General features: G+C 42.3%; 3 protein-coding genes across 3 annotated transcripts; 1 reads left to right on the top strand and 2 right to left on the bottom strand.

The window, feature by feature from the left end:
- The first annotated feature begins 315 nt into the window (after window positions 1-315).
- On the top strand, window positions 316-10,373 carry LOC111949824 (phosphatidylinositol 5-phosphate 4-kinase type-2 beta). The gene is made up of 10 exons (XM_023967263.2): window positions 316-957; window positions 3,443-3,540; window positions 4,776-4,872; window positions 5,565-5,717; window positions 6,034-6,180; window positions 7,004-7,042; window positions 7,739-7,852; window positions 8,122-8,380; window positions 9,475-9,578; window positions 9,757-10,373. The coding sequence occupies exons 1-10, from the start codon at window positions 814-816 to the stop codon at window positions 9,835-9,837; spliced, it is 1,236 nt and encodes a 411-aa protein (XP_023823031.1). The 5' UTR covers window positions 316-813; the 3' UTR covers window positions 9,838-10,373.
- A 775-nt stretch (window positions 10,374-11,148) lies between these two features.
- LOC111949976 (proteasome subunit beta type-3) lies at window positions 11,149-13,166 on the bottom strand. The gene is made up of 6 exons (XM_023967351.2): window positions 12,960-13,166; window positions 12,200-12,384; window positions 11,979-12,086; window positions 11,698-11,875; window positions 11,508-11,602; window positions 11,149-11,332 (listed from the first exon to the last, which is right to left on the bottom strand). Exons 1-6 carry the CDS (start codon window positions 12,960-12,962, stop codon window positions 11,284-11,286), a joined length of 618 nt encoding a protein of 205 aa, XP_023823119.1. The 5' UTR covers window positions 12,963-13,166; the 3' UTR covers window positions 11,149-11,283.
- Window positions 13,167-13,544: 378 nt separating this feature from the next.
- Window positions 13,545-17,745, bottom strand: LOC111950079 (pre-mRNA-splicing factor CWC25 homolog). Its single transcript, XM_023967464.2, has 9 exons — window positions 17,552-17,745; window positions 16,964-17,136; window positions 16,506-16,742; window positions 16,315-16,384; window positions 16,059-16,207; window positions 14,929-15,010; window positions 14,528-14,796; window positions 14,222-14,395; window positions 13,545-14,130 (listed from the first exon to the last, which is right to left on the bottom strand). Exons 1-9 carry the CDS (start codon window positions 17,567-17,569, stop codon window positions 14,016-14,018), a joined length of 1,287 nt encoding a protein of 428 aa, XP_023823232.1. The 5' UTR covers window positions 17,570-17,745; the 3' UTR covers window positions 13,545-14,015.
- Between the last annotated feature and the right edge of the window lie 1,467 nt (window positions 17,746-19,212).

The following is a 19,212-nucleotide window of genomic DNA, read 5'->3' on the forward strand; positions in this document are numbered from 1 at the left end:
ACTACAGGCCATTGATTACTATATTCTTGGATTTATTGTAGGATTTTGCGGGTCAATTTGACTGTAAAAAGTGCACGCTTCATAGCCACATGAMATGTATGCCTCTTCTGCTTCATCGCCATTCAATTAGAATGAGACATTTACTCTGATAAATCCTGATATCTGATTCATAGTATTCATTTTGCCATCAGCAGCTTTTACAAATACAGAGATTTACTGATTTTCTCACCAAAATGTCGCTGCACTTTCAAGGTACCAACTACAGCACGAGCGCTTCTACTCTCTGCCTCTTGGGGGCGCACTTCGTTGCGATGTTCAGTCTAGACGCCATCTTGAGGAGACCCCAAAACTGGTGACAACAATCTCAGGCGCATCATAATGGGATTACTAACCTCTAAATAAAATCACCTCAAATCGTTGTGGGTAGCAAACGACACCAGAAAGGAGAGGAGTCGTCCACCAAGCGTGTATTACTTATCAAAGAAGACTGCGGCTTAGCTAAAGGCAACCTTGCCTGTAGCTAGATGGCCGGCTAACAATCTATGCCAGAAGCTGGTCTGTGTGCCGCTCCGGACTGAAACCGTGCGGCCTCCTCTGGAGGAAGGGTGGTGACCGCGCAACATGCAATCCCGTTAATTTACTACAGAATCTAATTTGATTTAAAGACCCAGAAAATCGGATAGTGGATACGACAATGCACGTATAGATATCACGCTCTTACTGCAAATTTCGTTGTCTGGAGTGATAAGACCCAGCTAGCCTGTTTGATTACAGTGCTGTCTTGCGTTGCCTAAATTATTCCCAACTGGAGACATGTCATCCAACTGTACCAGCGTTGCGCCGGTGAGCGCTAGCAAAACGAAGACGAAAAAGAAACATTTTATAGGACAGAAAGTGAAATTATTCCGTGCAAGTGAGCCTATTCTCAGCGTTTTAATGTGGGGTGTCAACCATACGGTAAATGCATTTTTGTTCTTGTTCCCAGGCTAGCTTGTTTGTCTATGTGGTGTTTTGAATAGCTAACGGTAACGCGATAGTTAGCCAGCTGCTTGATTGACAAAAGCCAATTTTAGAACTCAACCATCGTCTAGTAGTCTGTAGTGTATGGGTGTTAGCCAGGTACTTAGTATGATGCTCAGGTGAAAGCTGTTAACCCCTCATTCACAATTCTCCCTGGTCAGGAATATAAATGTAGCAACAATCTAGCTATTTGGTGTGCCAGTCGCGTGCGCTTTAAAAATGTGCAGCAAATAGCTGCGACGTTGAACATAAACATTTGACATTACCCGCGCAATTTGCAGGTATTATTTGGCACAAGCTGCATAACGTCTTCTGTTCTGTGGTCTGAAGTGAGCTGGTTAGGAGAGGAGGTCGTGAGCACTGCTCCAACCTAAGCATTCATTCTGTCTAGCGCAGGCCAGAGAGGGGTGTGACTGTTGGAGAGCAGCAGGTTGCATTGAGCCTCAACCGCAGCCTGCCTGCCTATTGTTTTACAGGCATCAATGAATGAGAAAGCGGCAAATCTAACATTTGCATATTCTAGCCTATATTCCTGATTTAATGTGGTTTAGTGTGAAGTACACATTCGAACACTCAACCATAAAAAATAATAGGTTCACAGTCTAATTTGAGTGGGAGAAGGATGGACAGTGTCTTCAACACATCCTAAAAGACACTTTATTGATACTGTTTTTCACCAAATGCATCAAGTTTCTCACTCATATGAATGCAGCGATCACCAAATGGATTGCAGAGAGCTTCAAGGCTCAATTTTTGTGGCCAGCAGTTGTAGGCGAACACACCCCCTTCCCTGCTTGACTGACACCTCCAGATCAATATCTCTGGCATGAATATGATGCCCCAGGCTTGCAGTTTTTGATTCGCTTCACTCACCATTTGAATAACAGTGCTGATGCATAATTTCACTTCCAATGTTTGCATGCATTTCAATATGTTGCCTACACTAACGTGTACATTACATCTTGCATGTACTATTGTCTGTAATTATTCTTGATTTCCCCCTCTATTTGCTGTGTTTTTAGTGAGCCTCTTTTATGTATATTTCAATACCTTATATAAGAAAGATAAGGATAAATATAGACTATAGTCAAACAGACAGTTATTGTATGGAGAAGACAAWGGAATTTAATTAACCAATTAGCATATTTAGTGAAGCTGTAATAATCATCCTGTGACGCATTCTGCAATAATCATCATGGACAAGTTCAGTGTGTGGTGGATGCTGGGTGTAGATTCAAGGTGTAGGCGGCAGGCTAATTTAGGCGATTACAAGAAAGACGTCAAAGAGCCTTCTCCTCAAAGCTCTCATAACCATAGTCATAACCAGAATATATTTAATCTTGGTAGTCAGTCGTAACATTGTTCTGCTAGTCACAAAGCTGGATGAATTCAGTTCCAAGCTAAGCTTTTGCTCAGAGAAGAACTTTGTCAGTCGGAGCATATAGCCAAATACAGATTTAATTGAAACTCCCTTCAAAAWCAGATTCAGTCTTGATGGTAGATAATGCCAGCCTTACAGGCTTTCCWACACCGGGAATAGCCTACATCTTCAAATCTGATATGAGCCTTCGTCATACTTATAATAAAATCTKCCATTTAGCAGACACTTATATCTTAGGCGACTTACAGTCATGCGTGCATACATTTTACGGATGGGTGGTCCCAGGAATCGAACCCACTACTCTGCCTTTACAAGCGCCATGCTCTACCAACTGAGCTACAAAGGACCACCTTCATCAAACTTTGTGTGTAGGTTGATTAGACATAATCCAACATATAGTCAGGATATTGATTGTCTGCCTGCTGAAGTCATTAAGCTATGCCTCTAATGACAAATAAATATGATACTTTTGAAGGACACACTATCTACCAGAGCCTAACCTGTGGGCATGTTAGACAGTGATTCTTCATAGCATGTCAGACAGTTGAATGAGAGTCTATCCCTTGAAGCAGCAGCTCTATGAGAGGCTACTAGGCTATGTTCTGCATATTCCATACAACTCGATGTGTTTGTGCTCCATATGCTATTATTTTTCCATCTCAAGATAACTTTTCAAATGTCTCTCCTATTTTAGCAATGTCTGTGTCTCCTGGATGTGTTCTTGTCTCCTTTTTCTTTGAAGCGTTTATTCACGTTCCCTCCCTGCCACTCCTCTTACTGTCTGGAGTTTATAAATCTATGGAGAGGGCTCGCTCGGGAATCAGTCTGTTCCTTACAGTGAATCTGTCTCGGTAGATAAGATCAACAGTGTGACAGAGCACTGCTGTCAGTTCACTTTGGTMSAAAGKGAATGATTGTCAGTAAATAGACACTGGTTCACTGCAGTTTGGTCTGGTGTGGGGATTAGTGTGTTGACCTCCTCTTCCCTGCTCTACCATTCTATTCTGATCTCCTGCTCTTTCTATCTCCCCWCTRTTTCAGATCAACGAGTTRAGTAACGTGCCTGTACCAGTAATGCTGATGCCTGATGATTTTAAAGCCTACAGTAAGATCAAAGTGGACAACCACCTATTTAACAAGTAGGTATCCGGAGTTCTAACTTTGCAACCTGCCATACCATATTACTGCACACCATATTACTGCCCATATAAACTCAAACAAGAGGCMAATTTAGCTGCATTGTCTAAAATATACAGTACGGTACTAYCTGAAGTCTGTTAACACTATGTTAGGCTACTGATTAGGAGAGAAAAGGTCTTKGCTTGGTTGGCCCAATGGTCTATGACGTGGTGTGCTTTTAAATCACTAGCAAGATCAAGCTCCTCTATCACCTGTAATATAACTCACCATGGGTCTAGCGATCCCCAATACACTGGAGTTCTCGTCAAAACATGAATTGAACACTTCACTGAGCAGCTTTGCAATGCAAATAATCCTCATAGTGAAGGACCTCTAGTATGCTGGTCAAGAGCTTCTCACATTTCCTTTATCTACTTCAGTGGGTTCCTCAGATTACATCAACACTCTGACTCTGCTAATGGAATAACTATATAATTAGAATAATAGAATGGACATGAACCTTCATATGTTGAGATAACAGTCAGCCATTTGGGTCAGGGAGTTGGTCAACCATGATTTGCCAGTGCTGTGATAAGATATTGTGTAATGTAATGCATTTGAAGAATTTAGCTAGCCAGACAGTTTAAGAGGAATGATTCCATACATTTGTCAAACGAACTGCCAATATGCCAACATTCCATTCAAACAATGCAATCAATCCACAGCCATAAACTGGCTGAAATCAGTTGATAGRACTTAGACAAGTTGTAATGTAACAAGTACTGATATTGTGTCATGTCATAGCACTCCAGGAAAACAACACAAATTGAGACAAYAATGGTCTGTTTACATATATTTTAGAAGCTATTTATCCCGAAAATTGGTTTAAAACCCGGATGAACTGTGTGATTATATGACTATTTTAGGTTGTGTAATATAATTATTACCATCTTCTGATATATCACATTCCTTAATTTGATTTTCCTGCGTAAGTAAAATCAAGATTATGCCTCTGGCGATCTCCACTACGCTACACTACACTGGAGTTGTAGTCAAAACATGAATTGAACACTTMACTGWGCAKCTTTGCATTGCAAATCATCCTCGTAGTGAAGCACCTCTAGTATGCTGGTCAAGAGTGTCTCACATTTCCGTTATCTATTCCAATGATTCCTCAGATTACATCAACACTGAATGCTAATGGGCTAACACACTCTTCTATATTAACACTCTTCAACACTCTTGTATCTCTCAGAGAAAACCTGCCCAGCCGCTTCAAATTCAAAGAGTACTGCCCTATGGTGTTCCGCAACCTGAGGGAGAGGTTCTGCATCGATGACCAGGATTACCAGGTAAAATATGGTCTCCTGTGTGGAGATGTCTAAGGGGAAGAATGCAGGATGGGTTCACTGAAGAGAAAGACCATCGAGGATGGGTTCACAGTAGTGAACTGAAAGACAGAATGAGGATAGACGTTTGCTTGGCACGGCTCGGTAATGTCAAAAGGGTAGAGGACAATTAAGGAGAGAGCAGATCAGAGTACCAGAGGGAACTCATAGTTGTTCCGTGCCCAGTTTGACTCATTGCTGATTCCAATTCTTCCCTCAGCCCAAATGTAGTAAGGCTTTATCAGCATTTCATCCCTCAGCCCAATGTAGTAAGGCTTTATCAGCATTTCATCCTTCAACCCAATGTAGTAAGGCTTTCTCAGCATTTGTTGATATAAAACTAAAAGACTGTCCCCTTTTTACTGAGTTCTCACATGTAAACAGTGGGTGTTTTTAGTGTTTAGCGATACCAAGCATAGTTTATTACATTAAGTTCAACTAACTTGGTTAGCCTTGCTGAATGGATCGCTATGTGAAGTGTTTTTTGTTTAGCTTGGAATAGCTCTATGTAAATGAAATCCATTGATCCATTACTAACTCGTGAAATAATTATGAAACATTCTTTATAGAGGGCTTTTCATTCATGTCAAAGCCTCAATTTTCTGCTCCGTATGTCTCTCTCCCCCGGGCTCCCTCCTGTGGTGGATCGTCATCAGAACTCTCTGACGAGGAGCGCCCCGCTGAACAGCGACTCCCAGGGGCGCTTTGGCAACCGCTTCCTGTCCAGCTACGACCACCGCTTCGTCATCAAGACGGTGTCCAGCGAAGACATCGCCGAGATGCACAACATCCTCAAGAAGTACCACCAGGTGGGAGAGTTACCACATACACAAATATAACACGTTTGAATTATTTAAAAAAATTCTGTACAAACATACACCCTCTTAATACATGTTGAAGGGAGCATGTTGGCTTCAAATATTGAGGACCTTTCAATGTGGTGCTGCAGAAATATCGGTGAATTGTTCAATTTGGTGGGACTATCCTTTTGTAATAGCTAACAATTATGCCGACTTCATTACTGGAGCTCTCCCACTGTTTCCTTTGCATTACTCATTCCCCTTCCTCCTCTCTCTCTCCTTTCCTCTCCCTATATTTCCATCCTCCTCCTCTGGGTCTCCTCAGTTCATAGTGGAGTGTCATGGCAGCACTCTGCTCCCCCAGTTCCTGGGCATGTACCGGCTAACAGTGGACGGGGTTGAGACGTACATGGTGGTGACCCGTAATGTATTCAGCTACCGTCTGACCGTGCACCGCAAGTACGACCTGAAGGTAGGTGTCGATATGCACACTAGCTTGGAGGGAACTAACTGGGAGAACACTTACTGGTAGTACACTAACTCCAGTAGGGCACTAGGAGCACACTTACAGCTGTAACACTGTTAGCGCTCATTGGGGTAAGGGCATTTATAATAAGCTCAATGCATAGGGTGCTTGCAGAGTWTTCCAGTTCTCAGTAGAACTTGAGGCTCCAGACTATTTTCTGTTCCAATGGTTATGTGATGTATTATTATTATTATTATTTTTTAATTTAACCTTTATTTAACTAGGCAAGTCGGTTAAGAACAAATTGTTATTTACAATGACGGCCTACCCCCGGCCAAACCCGAACGACGTTGGGCCAATTGTGCTCCCCCTATGGGGCTCCCAATCACGGCTGGATGTGATACAGCCTGGAATCGAACCAGAGACTGTAGTGACGCATCTTGCACTGAGATGCAGTGCCTTAGACCGCTGCGCCACTCGGGAGCCCATTATTTGGAAGGGGAAATGGTTAAGAATTCTGCTCTTGTGGAAAAGCTCAATAAATCTGTCTCTTTGTGCATGGGCAACAACACTGAGAATAGAGGTGTGACGGCATACCTCTGTGCCTATTGGCTCTCAGAACATCGTTTCCCTTCACAACAAACACCTCTGTGGCTGACAGGCATTCTCTGGGGGAAACAATTCTGCTTTCTGAAATATGACAATGTTATAACGATACAGTCAAGTCCAAGAGAAACAAAGGGGGATCAAAGATGTAAAGAATGTCTGTCTCTAACTCTGCATTCCGTTACATCTCTGTGAATTATCTTTTTTTCTCTTTTTCGTTCAGGGTTCCACGGTCTCAAGGGAAGCCAGTGACAAAGAGAAGGTGCGTTCATTTACATTTATACGATGATGAGAGGAGTGTTGGGGTACAATGACAGCACCCCAAAAATAACTGTGTAGATCATGCAAAAAAAAAGCATCAAACTAACCAGCTAAAAACAAAACTAATTTACAGCCCAAAATACTTTTAGAAAAGTGCAGAAGTAATGATTTTTCCATCTAATGATAATGAAGCACAAATTAAATAACACATCCACAGTTGGGCCATGTCCGACTGCTGTCTATGCTGCGCAGARGGGGAAGTCAAAAGGGGGTGAGTGTAGTCCATGTGGAATAGTTAGCTGTGTGTGCGCTAGTAGTATCCACCGTGCGAGTTACATTACCCRCTCTGAAACCTAGAAGTAGTTATTTCCCTTCCTGKCTACGTCTTTTGTAGAGTGGTGCGTAAATACTGCTTTGTGAGTGCTGAGTTGTTGTTGGGAACAGAAGGTTGCTGGTTCACGCCCAGTGAGGGACGGACAGAACCTGGTGGAGCCAATGTCACTGGTCGGATTCGTACTGCRGACCTCGCGCTCGAGAAACCCAACGTCTTAACCATTACACCAAGAGGAAATACCTGAAATGGTCGTTCTTCCTAAAAAGTCAATCTAAGAATAAATGAGTGGAAACTAAATCAAGACCTCAGTCATTTGTGCCAATCTCAGAATATTTTGATTCTAATTTCTATCACTCTGCTCAGGCCAAGGAACTCCCCACCTTTAAGGACAACGACTTTCTGAACGAGGGCCAGAAGCTGCAGATAGGAGATGACAACAAGAAGTACTTCTTGGAGAAACTAAAGCGCGACGTAGAGGTAGGAGACATCTTATGGCTGCTCGATTTGATGTTGTTATTATTATCATTACTGTCGTCATTGTTAAAATATCCGGGTAAATGGACTTCTGCACATTGTGTTTTGTTTCTAGTCCTTTCAACCAGTTTCACCTAAGTACCTGTGAACAAAGACATGACTTTAGGTTGACAAATAGAAGAAGAATAGTGAGTTTAATGTCCTCCAGGGAAATTTCCCAAAAGAACATTTGTTACAATATCTGACATCTCTCCCCTGTTTGTGTACATCAGTTTCTGGCCACTCTAAAGATCATGGACTACAGTCTGCTGGTGGGGATCCATGATGTGGACCGGGCAGAGCAGGAGGAGATGGAGGTGGAGGCAGGAGGAGAGGAGGAGGAGTACGAGAACGATGGGATGGGAGGAGCACTCACCGGCTCCTTCGGCACCCCTCCAGACAGCCCTGGGAACCCCCTCAACTTTGGCGGGTTCTTCGGCCCTGGCGAGTTCGACCCCTCCGTGGACGTCTACGCAATTAAGAGCAACGACAGTAAGAGACTGTCTTTCTTGAGTTTTGTCAAGGTTCTTTTTTTTTTTTTATGCAATTATGCTATATTTGTGCTACTCTCTATCTACAGTGCCTTCAGAAARTATTCACACCTGGACTTTTTCCACATTTTGCTGTGTTACAGCCTGAATTTAAAATTGATAAAATTTGAGATTTTGTCACTGGCCTGCACACAGTAAATGCCCCATAATGTCGAAGTGGACTTGTGTTTTTCTAAATGTTTACATATTAATAAAAAATTGAAAGCTGAAATGCCTCGCAAAGAAGGGCACCTATTKATAGGTATACAAAAAATACAGACATTGAATATCCCTTTGAGGAATGGTAAAAGTTATTAATTACACTTTGGATGGTGTATCAATACACCCAGTCACTACAAATATACAGGTGTCCTTCCGAACTGGAGAGGAAGGAAACCACTCAGGGATTTCACCATGAGGCCAATGGTGACTTTAAAACAGTTAGAGTTTAATATCTGTGATATGAGAAAACTGAGGATGGATCAACAACATTGAAGTTACTCCACAATACTAACCTTATTGACAGAGTGAAAAGGAAGCCTGTACAGAATAAAACATATTCCAAAACATGGATCCTGTTTGCAATAAGTCACTTAAATAATACTGCAAAAAAGGACCTGGAAATGGTTGTCTTGCAGTGATTAACAACCAATTTGACAGAGCTTTCAGAATTTTTAAAAAGAATAATGGGGAAATGTTGCACAATCCAGGTGTGAAAAGCTCTTAGAGACTTACCCTTAAAGACTCACAGCTGTAATCGCTGCCAACGGTGCTTCTACAAAGTATTGACTCAGTGGTGTGAATACCTATGTCAATTAGATATTTCTGTATTTCATTTTGAATACATTTGCAAAAAACATGTTTTCACTTTGTCATTATGGGGTATTGTGTGTAGATGGGTAAGCAACCAGGAAATGCTGAAGCAATTTCTGTATAGTGCATCTTTAATTAACATTGAACATTAAACTAATTTTAGAACAGACATCATGGGACTGCCCAGTGAAAAGTAATACTTGCTATTTATACTCCTATGCACTGTCTTGCTCCTTGTGGTAGGTGCTGTGAAGAAAGAAGTGTACTTCATGGCTATCATCGACATCCTCACACACTACGATGCTAAGAAAAAAGCTGCACATGCTGCCAAAACTGTGAAACATGGGGTGAGTAATGGACTAGCTTTGACCAAACATGAAGCCAAGTGTTTAGGCCACAAAGATGCTAGATCATATAGTAGTTTCAAGTAGAAGATCATCTTGTGAGATGTGTTATGACAGAAATTGTAGTTGTATGTTTCTAATGTGCATATGTTTACACTGAACTCTGTTGTCCCTCCCTCAGGCCGGGGCAGAGATCTCCACCGTAAACCCAGAGCAGTACTCCAAAAGATTCTATGAGTTTATGTCCAACATCCTGTCATAGAATCATCTCTCCTACCCCAGCCAATCACATCCTGTCATAGAGCCATCAGCCACACCCACCCCTCTCTCGCTCCTCCTGCCACTCCCACCTGACTTAGCCCCACCCCTTACCCTCCCACCCAGGGGACGACAGACTGAAAGGATGCACAGACGACAAGCCTGTTCCATTGACCCACAGAGAGGGGGCGCCGGACTCTTTCAAAAAAAAAAGCAACGCGTCTCTTCTCCTCCCACGTCCTACTCCCTCTGCCTCCTCAGTCTGAGTGCTCAACAAGGAAGGCTAGTGAAACAGAGTTCTATAGGATATTTGAGACCCTCCCCCCACCACCTTATACTAGTCCTCACGCCAGCACGGGAACTGTCTCACTAATGCCTTGAGTCTGCTTCAGCAGTAGGAGTCTGTTTAGTACCGTCTGTTCGTTATTATTTTCAGACACACACAAGTACACACACAAACCTCTCACAGACACAGAAGCGGTCAGATCGCATGAATCTTTTGACCGAACTCTGCCTCCTTGACTTGTCAGGAGATCCACAGCCGACAGTATCAAAATTGGAAATGCAGGAGATTAATATAAGGGTTTTACGTAAATGAATGCAATACCAAAATGCATGGCTAAAATGTACATGACTTCGCCAGTTAGTTGAAACGGCAAACCACTGAACTTAGCATCTGAGCATTATGACTAAAAAAGAAAAAACATGTCTGAATGTTACGTTGCCATATTGTTCTGAAAACTTATGACATTTTTACCATGAACTTGGAGGTTGGTAAAAGAAAATCCACATAAAAAGGGGAGTACTAAAGCAAATGCTTTTTTATTACCATAAGAATCATTTTTTATATCTTGTTTACATTAATGTAGCATTTGTTTGTATAGTTGTTTTGTTACCGACATTAGATCAGAAAAGTTACTTGAAAAGGATTCATTACATATTAAAGGGAGTTTTTTCTTCTTTCCTGAATCTAGTTTAATTCATTTTCTCACCTTTGACTAACAAAAATCATTCCTTCGTGCCTTGTAGCGGTGGTTTTAAATTAGGTTATTATAATGACCTATTCTGTCTGTATCGAGAGCGCAGCAAAATTTCCGCGTGAGACAAGTGTCAACAGACAATAGCCGTTTAGCCGCTCAATTCATTCAGATTATTCCCTGGAGACTATTCTTCTCATGAGATTACTGAATTTGGCTGCAGACTATCCTGTCTATCTTTCCCTGTTTTATTAATCCACACAATTATCATAATCTGATAATGTTAAGCCCTCATCTTTCATTAATTGCTCTGAAATAACACACCAGGCAAACCAGAGTCATTAACACGAATAGTCATTAATTTTATTGAACAGTATTTTAAGAAAAACAGTACACGCAGTGTTTATCATTTTCATACAAAATAGTGGGAGTTGGTAGAGATGAGGGGTTGAAGCAGCAGAGGGAGAGGAGCTTTAATCCATTCGGGCCTTCAGGGTACGTGTGGTGATCTTGTCCTTCTCACTGTCAAAATAAGTCAATTAAGGTACTGTCACTACAACAACACTGACCAGAGCATTACTAATATCACCATCTAAATGCCATGTCATTTGTATGAATCCTCTGATTAATTACACATTTAGCAAGTATTTAATCCAAAATGTAGGCAGTGGAAGAGGAAAAGTATGACTGTACTTACATGACTTGCACAATGACACCCATGCCTGAAACAGCATCCCTGTCCACTGCATTCAGCATGGCTTGGGAGATGGTCTCAAACAGGTCCTCTGGTTCCTGCAGGTGTCAAAAATAACCATTGTAAATAAAGACAGAGATATAATCAACTATCACACGCAATGTATTATCTTACAATACAGTACACAACCTACCATGTCTGGCTCCCAGAGAGATTCACACATGCCGTACATCTGCTCTGAGCAAGTGCCGCTCACAACAAAGTCCTCTGTCACCATGGGGCAGCCAATCAGGTCCAGCGAGCAGATAAATGGCTCAAAGGTCTTGGGGTCCAGCCCAGCGATCACAGGCTCAATGTAGTATGGCCCAAATCTGAGACAAGGGATTCACGTTTGATCAGTCACAGACTTGCCACCAAGGCAGAAGTGTAGACTTGTATATGAAATACTGTGCTTTTTCACATCAGTAAACTCACCTCCTCTCATACAGCAGGTTGGAGACCATGCTCATGAATGTCTTGGGTTTGATCTGACGCCCCTCCTTCAGCTCATAGAGGTTCAATCTGAACTTGAGCCTCTGGGAACTGTTAGAAAAATAAAGTAGATAATTAATATCACCTGCAAGGTCAATCTGTTGCACTAACCATCCAAATACTCTGGAACTTGGGAGAAAAGAGGTGCACTGATGGACACTTACACTGTCTGTACGTCAGTAGCCAGACCAGCCAGGCCAATGTAGAGTCTGTCTCCCATGGGAAAGATCTTCTGGAAGTCTGTGGTCACCATCTGAGCCTGTACACCGAATCTTCGATCTGCTGCAATGGCTACACATTGCTTACCCTTCATCGCCATGACGGCACCACCATTATAGGACATAATAGACTGGAGATGGAACACAAGGATGGAAACGAGGGAGAGAAGTTATGAGTAGCAATCATGACTGGGACAATTTCAAAACCCAAACAACATTGTTTCCATCACTAACTATTGAGTTAGTTACTAACTTTGACGGGTGACCATTACTTCAAACATTGGTGAATCAGAAGARACATTGGTATAACTTAACTAGGAACGTCAAGATTATAAACTTCCATCAGACTCAAGTTGCATGATGTTGCATCCCTCTTCAGATAACTAGTGCTAACATTAGCTAGTCAGCTCATTCATAGACTAGCGTTAGTGACAAGAATCCAGTTTATAGCTAACTAGGTAGCGAGTTACTGTTGTAGTTACGTTTGGAAAATGATTAACACTAGTTACTTTTTCGTTGAACTTGTTAGTTAGCCATGCCAAAAGTCACCTGYAATAGTAACTAGCTAGCTAAGGTTAGCAAGCTAAATGCTAGCTACCATACTGATTAGGCAGCCGGTTGCTAACGTTAGCTGAGTTAGTTTTACAAACCAATCTACGGACCACAAGTACTAGCTACATGCRTACATTATTTGACATCATCTTACCATTGTGAATACGTTGAGGTATCTTCCTTAGCCCTTGAAATATCTTGTAAATGTTCACTATTTTTAATGACTGCGGATAACAATCCCACAGTGACTACACGATTTGGAACAGTCGGAAATCAGCCAACCTTGCTGTTTGAAACGTCATTCCGTACTACACGATGATTGGGTTTGTAAAAAGTTCCGGGTGGCCATTGGTGTTATCGTTGACGGTTGTTAGGGGACTGTGCAAACGTTCCTAGTTTGTTTGAAGCGTGCTAAAGTGAAACAATAATGAAAATAAAGACAAGTTACGGGACCATACATTGAAAAAATGTACAGTAAGCTATGAGCCTGTGACTAAAACACCACACCATTGGAGATGGGCACCTCTTAAATCCAGCATTATTATCCTATAAAACAAAAGGCTTTCATGATAGTCATTCAACAATGTATGTCTACTTTATGATGATGCTGGTGACAGTGTGCCTGAGAAGTTTTCTTTATTTCGTCTTCATAGGACGTTTTCAATTATAATTGTTTTCTGCAGGTGTATCAAAGCAGTAATCAGCATCACATACAACACATGTAAACTCAAAGACAGTATTTAGTTTGTTAGTCCCCAACTCAAGAGCTTTAGGAACCATTTTTTATTAAGATACACAATTCTTCTCCGTTACAGCAATACACTAAAGATTTCCAAGGAACATCATTTACAAAAGGGTTGTGTGTGATAAAAGTTTGAATAATTCTAACCATTACAGAGAACACAATATACAATTTCCACTTAAAATAAATCCAACATTGCTCATACTATAAAGGTGAGTATGGCTTGCTGTTGCTGGTGAATGGCACGGGTGAGTTTTTCCATTACAGAGGAAGTCAGAACCTTTGCATTGCTTTAGTCAGGGCAATGGCTAAGGGGTCCGAGTGCAAATGCATGGTGCCTCTGCAGTGTCTGTTTTGTTTATTAAATTAGTTGGCAGTCCTGGCAAACCGGTGCACATATTTCAGTGTGGTAGCTGGTGCATATTTTTACTCTCTCCTCCATCAACCCATTCCTGCTTCTTCTAGTTCTCATCTCCTCATGAAATTCTTCTCCAGGGATGCGGGGGTCCTCTGTATGGATTGGATGTTTCTCTTGACTCGATCCTCCAAGGAAGAGGTGGAGGCACTCTCCAGCTTCATGTTACTGCAGGGAAGGACGCAAGAGTTTTAGAGGACCAGACAACAGCCATAGGAAGTATGCAATACGTGCACATGTCAGTCAGCAAGATACTTACTGGATAAAGCCAGCGTTGCGGTCATGCTTGCCGCCTTTCTCTTTCTCCCGCTCCTTCTCCTGTTCATCCTGTCGTTTGTAACTTCTAATGTTGCTTTCACGCTCTTCGTCTCTCTGTTTGGCATAGTCCATCATCTCCCTCCTCTTCTTCTCCAGCTCTTCAGCAGAGAGACATCTAAGAGAATATCAGACAGATAAATATAGGGATAAGAAAACACTTTAGGATGGGGTGGTGTGATTACCATTAGTTCACTGATGATTGAACCCAAGTGTGATAATTGTATAAACAGGTGCTGTGGACTCTTACTTGGTGGTACTACTCTGACGCCTTTGGTGGCAATCKTTCTGTGGGCTGGGGGGGGCTTTGGGGCGATGAAACTGTGGAACTTTGAACTGGTCTGTCCTGTGGGATGAGTGGTTCTCTGATTTGTGAGAGGAGTGGTTGTCTGTCCTGTGAGAGGAATGATGGCCGTTCCCGTCTGTCCTTTGAGGCGATCGAGAGCGGCTCCTCTCCTGAGAACGGTGCCTTAAGTGGTTGGGGGGCTTTGAGGACTGATGATGCCTCCCAGCTGGAAACTGAGGAGAGAAATTAGGCGATGAGCGGTACACATCTCTCTCAGGAGGATTTAGGTAACTTTGAATTGATTGGACTAAGATCTAACAACGTTCACTGTCAATATATAAAGATTGAGATTGAGCCGTACTGACCTGTAGTCCATAGCCAGCGGGGACACTGCGATGGTGGGAACGTGAGTGGGTTGTTTCTTTGGATTCCTCTTTAGAATGGTGCCTAAGTAAAGATACATCACTCAGTTAACCCAATGAGTCCCACCACAACGCTGGACTGTTTTGGACTTCTAACCCCTTTTAAACATTGTGTGTTTGAGCTACATACTTATGGGTTRTACCATTGGATTAATCTACTTATTCTGCATCCGTAGGTACTAACCATKAGTCTGTGTGATTATTTACGGTGGCTGAGATAGAGTGGTGTTTGTGAGACAAGGGCGAATGTCTGTAGAGTCCGAATGGTTTCAGCTACCCATCTATGAAAAGCTCAAGAACACGCACATGTAACATGTTTTGCTCTATGACGCTCACAAGCTACAAAGGAGTCATTAGAAGGTGAGAGGTTCTTCTACATAGAATATCATAAGAAATCCCAAGATAGTGTCTATAATACTGAAATAAGCTCAGTTGTCACTGACTAGTTGGATATCCATTTCCCAGTGAGCAAACTATTTCTGTAATTACAGCAATAATATAAATTCATTTTTATCAGGTTTTTGCTTTGGCGGTCCTTTTTTCTTTATGGACATTTGTCAATTAACGCAAATACTTAAGTCAAATTGTTTTGTGTTCTACTTGTAGCCCTGGTTGTCCTGAAAAGAAAAGAGTAAAACACTTCACTGAGATGCTAAATATAAGGGCTAGACATGCAGAATCTTGCTGGGGTCTAAGGACTGATAGGATTGGAGCGTTAAGAGCGTTGGGGCAGTAACCGAAAGGTTGCTAGATCGAATCCCCAACCCGACAAGGTAAAAATCTGTCGTTCTGCCCCTGAACAAGACAGTTAACCCACTGTTCCTAGGCCATCATTGTAAATAAGAATTTGTTCTTAACTGACTTGCCTGGTTAAATAAAATAAAAAATAATAATAAAAAAATTTAAACAAACAATCTACCCCATCCAGAAGTTGCTGTCAAAAATAGAAGCTGCAAGCTAGATTTTGTAAACTATCACAAAATGCTTACAAGATCAAAACAGTTAAACTGGTCRTATTGGCATCTGTTTACTGATCCTGAGAAACCTCTATTGAAGTTAGGTTTCAGGTGCACCTGTGTTTTTTGTCTTCGTCCACAGAGCTTGAGCTCAAGCTCCTTCTCTTATGCTTCTTCTCCTTTCTCCTCTCTTTCTCCTCCCTTTTCTCCTTCTTGTCCTTCTTCCTCTTCTTTTTCTTGTCTTTCTTTTCAAGATTCTGACGCAGCTGAAAGAAAATAAAAAGTGAAAAACTGTTGCTGCTTTAGAACCAGGTTCATCTGAAACTACAACAGGCTGAAACTGATTTCATCCCAGTTTGAATGGAGAACTTACCATTTCTTTGATCTTCTTCATTTTCACTGGGTTTGTCAAGACCTCCCTCTTCTTCTCCTCCTCCCGTTTCCTTGAAAAAGAAGACGTGTCATTATCATCAACTCTTGGCTAACAGCAGAACATCAATGTATGGTATAACAGTTGCTAGCTGGACACACTAAATGGTAAAGAAATAGACAAGAGTGACTGACTTGATATCAAACAGCGGGTCCTCTCTGATCTTGGCGGCCATGTCGAGGTTGGATGCAGGGGTGGAGAGGTTGAAGATTGAGCCAGGCAGGAGGCCGGTTTGATCGGATGGACCGCTCTCTGGCTCCTCAAACTGCTGGGTGATCTGCTTGTCGACGGGGCGGCCCAGCAGGTACTCATCACGGGACACCTGACCACCTGGCCCCTGGTACATCCAGTCCAACCGGTCATCTTTTTTCCTGGAGTAAAACAACAAAAAAAGCGGTTGAGTGTTAGTGACAACATCCAAGGGGAGTATCTCTGTCCATTTGTCTGTGGTGAGGGCACACATGAAAATTGGAAAAGTATCAAATAAAGCTAACTCATTTGACTTCTAAACCTAGACAGGACAGTGGTTTCTCTATCAAGGTGAGACCTATTACTTCCTCCTCATCACAAGGGTCAGTGAGGTGAGCATTACTTTAGAGCCCCAGTCTGCTGAGCGAATCTGGTTATATCTTCTCGAGCTCGTTCCTCTCTCAGCTCCTTCTGAAGCTCCTCAATCTTTTTCACCTCAGCCTCGTGCTTCTGTTCAGCCTTCCATACCCGCTCTATGTTTTTCATAGTCTGGGGATGCCAGCTCTTCTTCAAGTTCTGACAGAGATAAGGGAAAGTGATATTCGATATAATTAAACAAACAGGGAAAGACCGCTACAATTGATCAATACAACCATCCATTCTGAATTCCAATTGTTCTTCAGGGTAGGTAAGGAATTACTACTTCTGAGTAACGTTAACTAGCTAGGTAGTTGTGTAACAACATAACTGGGAAAATGTAAAATAAACACCTTCAAAATGTAATTTAGTTAGGGGGTCAACTTAGTTAACTAGCCATCGTTGTCATGGCAGTGATAGCGTTTCTCTTCACTAAACGCTAGTTCATAAGTTGGCAGTAATTTAATTGTATCGAACATTTAGGTGTTTTTGTGATTAGTTAGCTTGCTAGACACAAACAAAACAAGCTAGCTAAGTTAGTTAGCTTTGTAAGCTAATATTTGATCATACTTACAAGATCACCTCCTCCCATCTTGACTTAGATCGTCCAATTGAGAAATAAGATATGAATAAACGTGTCCTCTACCTATGTGGTTATTGTACCTGACAAAACAAATGTATGTTATTATCTAAATAACATCGACATTTGCATGCTAGGTTAGCGTGTTGTGTTTTTATTTGTACTTCCGGACTTTCTGATTRTTTTTTCCGGTTGTTTAAGAGTGCGTTCTTCTTCTTCGGCTTCTTCTTCTTGGGGATTGGGTTGGCGGATAGCATCAAACTTTGAAGGTGCATACACCACCACCTACTGTACTGGAGTGTGAGGCCAGTCACGGTGTAACTATATTAAATTCCCTTCATTAGTCCTGTTCCTCTAAGAAAGTGAAATAGAGCCGTAGACACCACTTTCCTCCCCCACTACACCACCCAAACCCCAACCCCATCCAGCCTCTCTGACCCTTTCTCACAATCTCTCCCTGTCTACATCATACAATTCACAAAATATCAACACAGGCTCCACCGTTTCCTCCACTAAACATTCATCATACAGACCTGTTTCACGTCTCCCTATTATCCACAACATGGCATTCAAACCTGTGTACCCAAATCATAGTCTACTCCACACAACATCCTCTGTCCTACATCCCATACTCCCCACCTCTTCCTTTACTGACCGATGCATGCAATAAAATGGCCTCCCCTTACTACTAGCATCCCACTCCCTTTGCCAAAAATTGAGCCCTTTTGCCCAGATCAAGGACTTAACTTCCCTGCGGCCCAGTGGGACCTGAATATCTACCCCCTCTCTCCTCACAGCACTCTTAGTCACCACATCGGCCTTCTCATTACCCTCCACACCCACATGGGCAGGAACCCAACAAAAGCTTGCCTCCACTCCCATCCTTTCGAGTCTCATTAACAGCACCAAGTCTCCCCTATCTGACCTGACCGTCTTCCTTCCTTCCGTCTTTAGTCTCCCTGTCCCACCTCCTTAAATCTGTCATCTATGATCAGGGTGAACAACATCGGACTAACCACACTTCCCTGAGGAGTACCATTGTCCACTTCAAACCGCATTGACAATTCTAACTCCACCCTCACCCATATGACTCGATTGAACAGGAAATCCATGATCCAGTTATACAGACGTCCCCCAATTCCCAATGAACTCAACTGGATCAACAACCCTTCTCTCCACACGATATTGTCAGCTTTCTCAATGTCAAAATACACAACACTCATCACCTCTTTTATTGTCAGGGCCTTGGTTATCTCTGTACTAACTGTCACCAGGGCAACCATGGCAGACCTCCCTCTCCTGAATGAGAGGAGGCAGGTGGGAGGAGCTATAGGAGGACAGTCTCATTGTAATAGCTGGTATGGAATAAATGGAACGGTATCAAACATATGGTAACCACGTTTGACTCCGATACATTTATCCAATTCCATCCATTACAATGAACCTGTCCTCCTATATCTCCTCCAACCAGCCTCCACCGTCCTGAACCCTCTCTGTGCTAAGCTCATCAAACCCCTAACGCCCAAGAAATACATAATCCTACTCACTATCTTCTTTTCCATCAACTTACACATGTTGGTTGTCAGTGCGATAGGCCTATAATTGCCCGCCCTAGTTGGATCTTTACCTGGTTTTACAAACAGCAATATCACTGC

The sequence above is a fragment of the Salvelinus sp. IW2-2015 genome, linkage group LG1 (genome assembly GCF_002910315.2).
Source record: "Salvelinus sp. IW2-2015 linkage group LG1, ASM291031v2, whole genome shotgun sequence".
Taxonomy (NCBI): Eukaryota; Metazoa; Chordata; class Actinopteri; order Salmoniformes; family Salmonidae; genus Salvelinus; species Salvelinus sp. IW2-2015.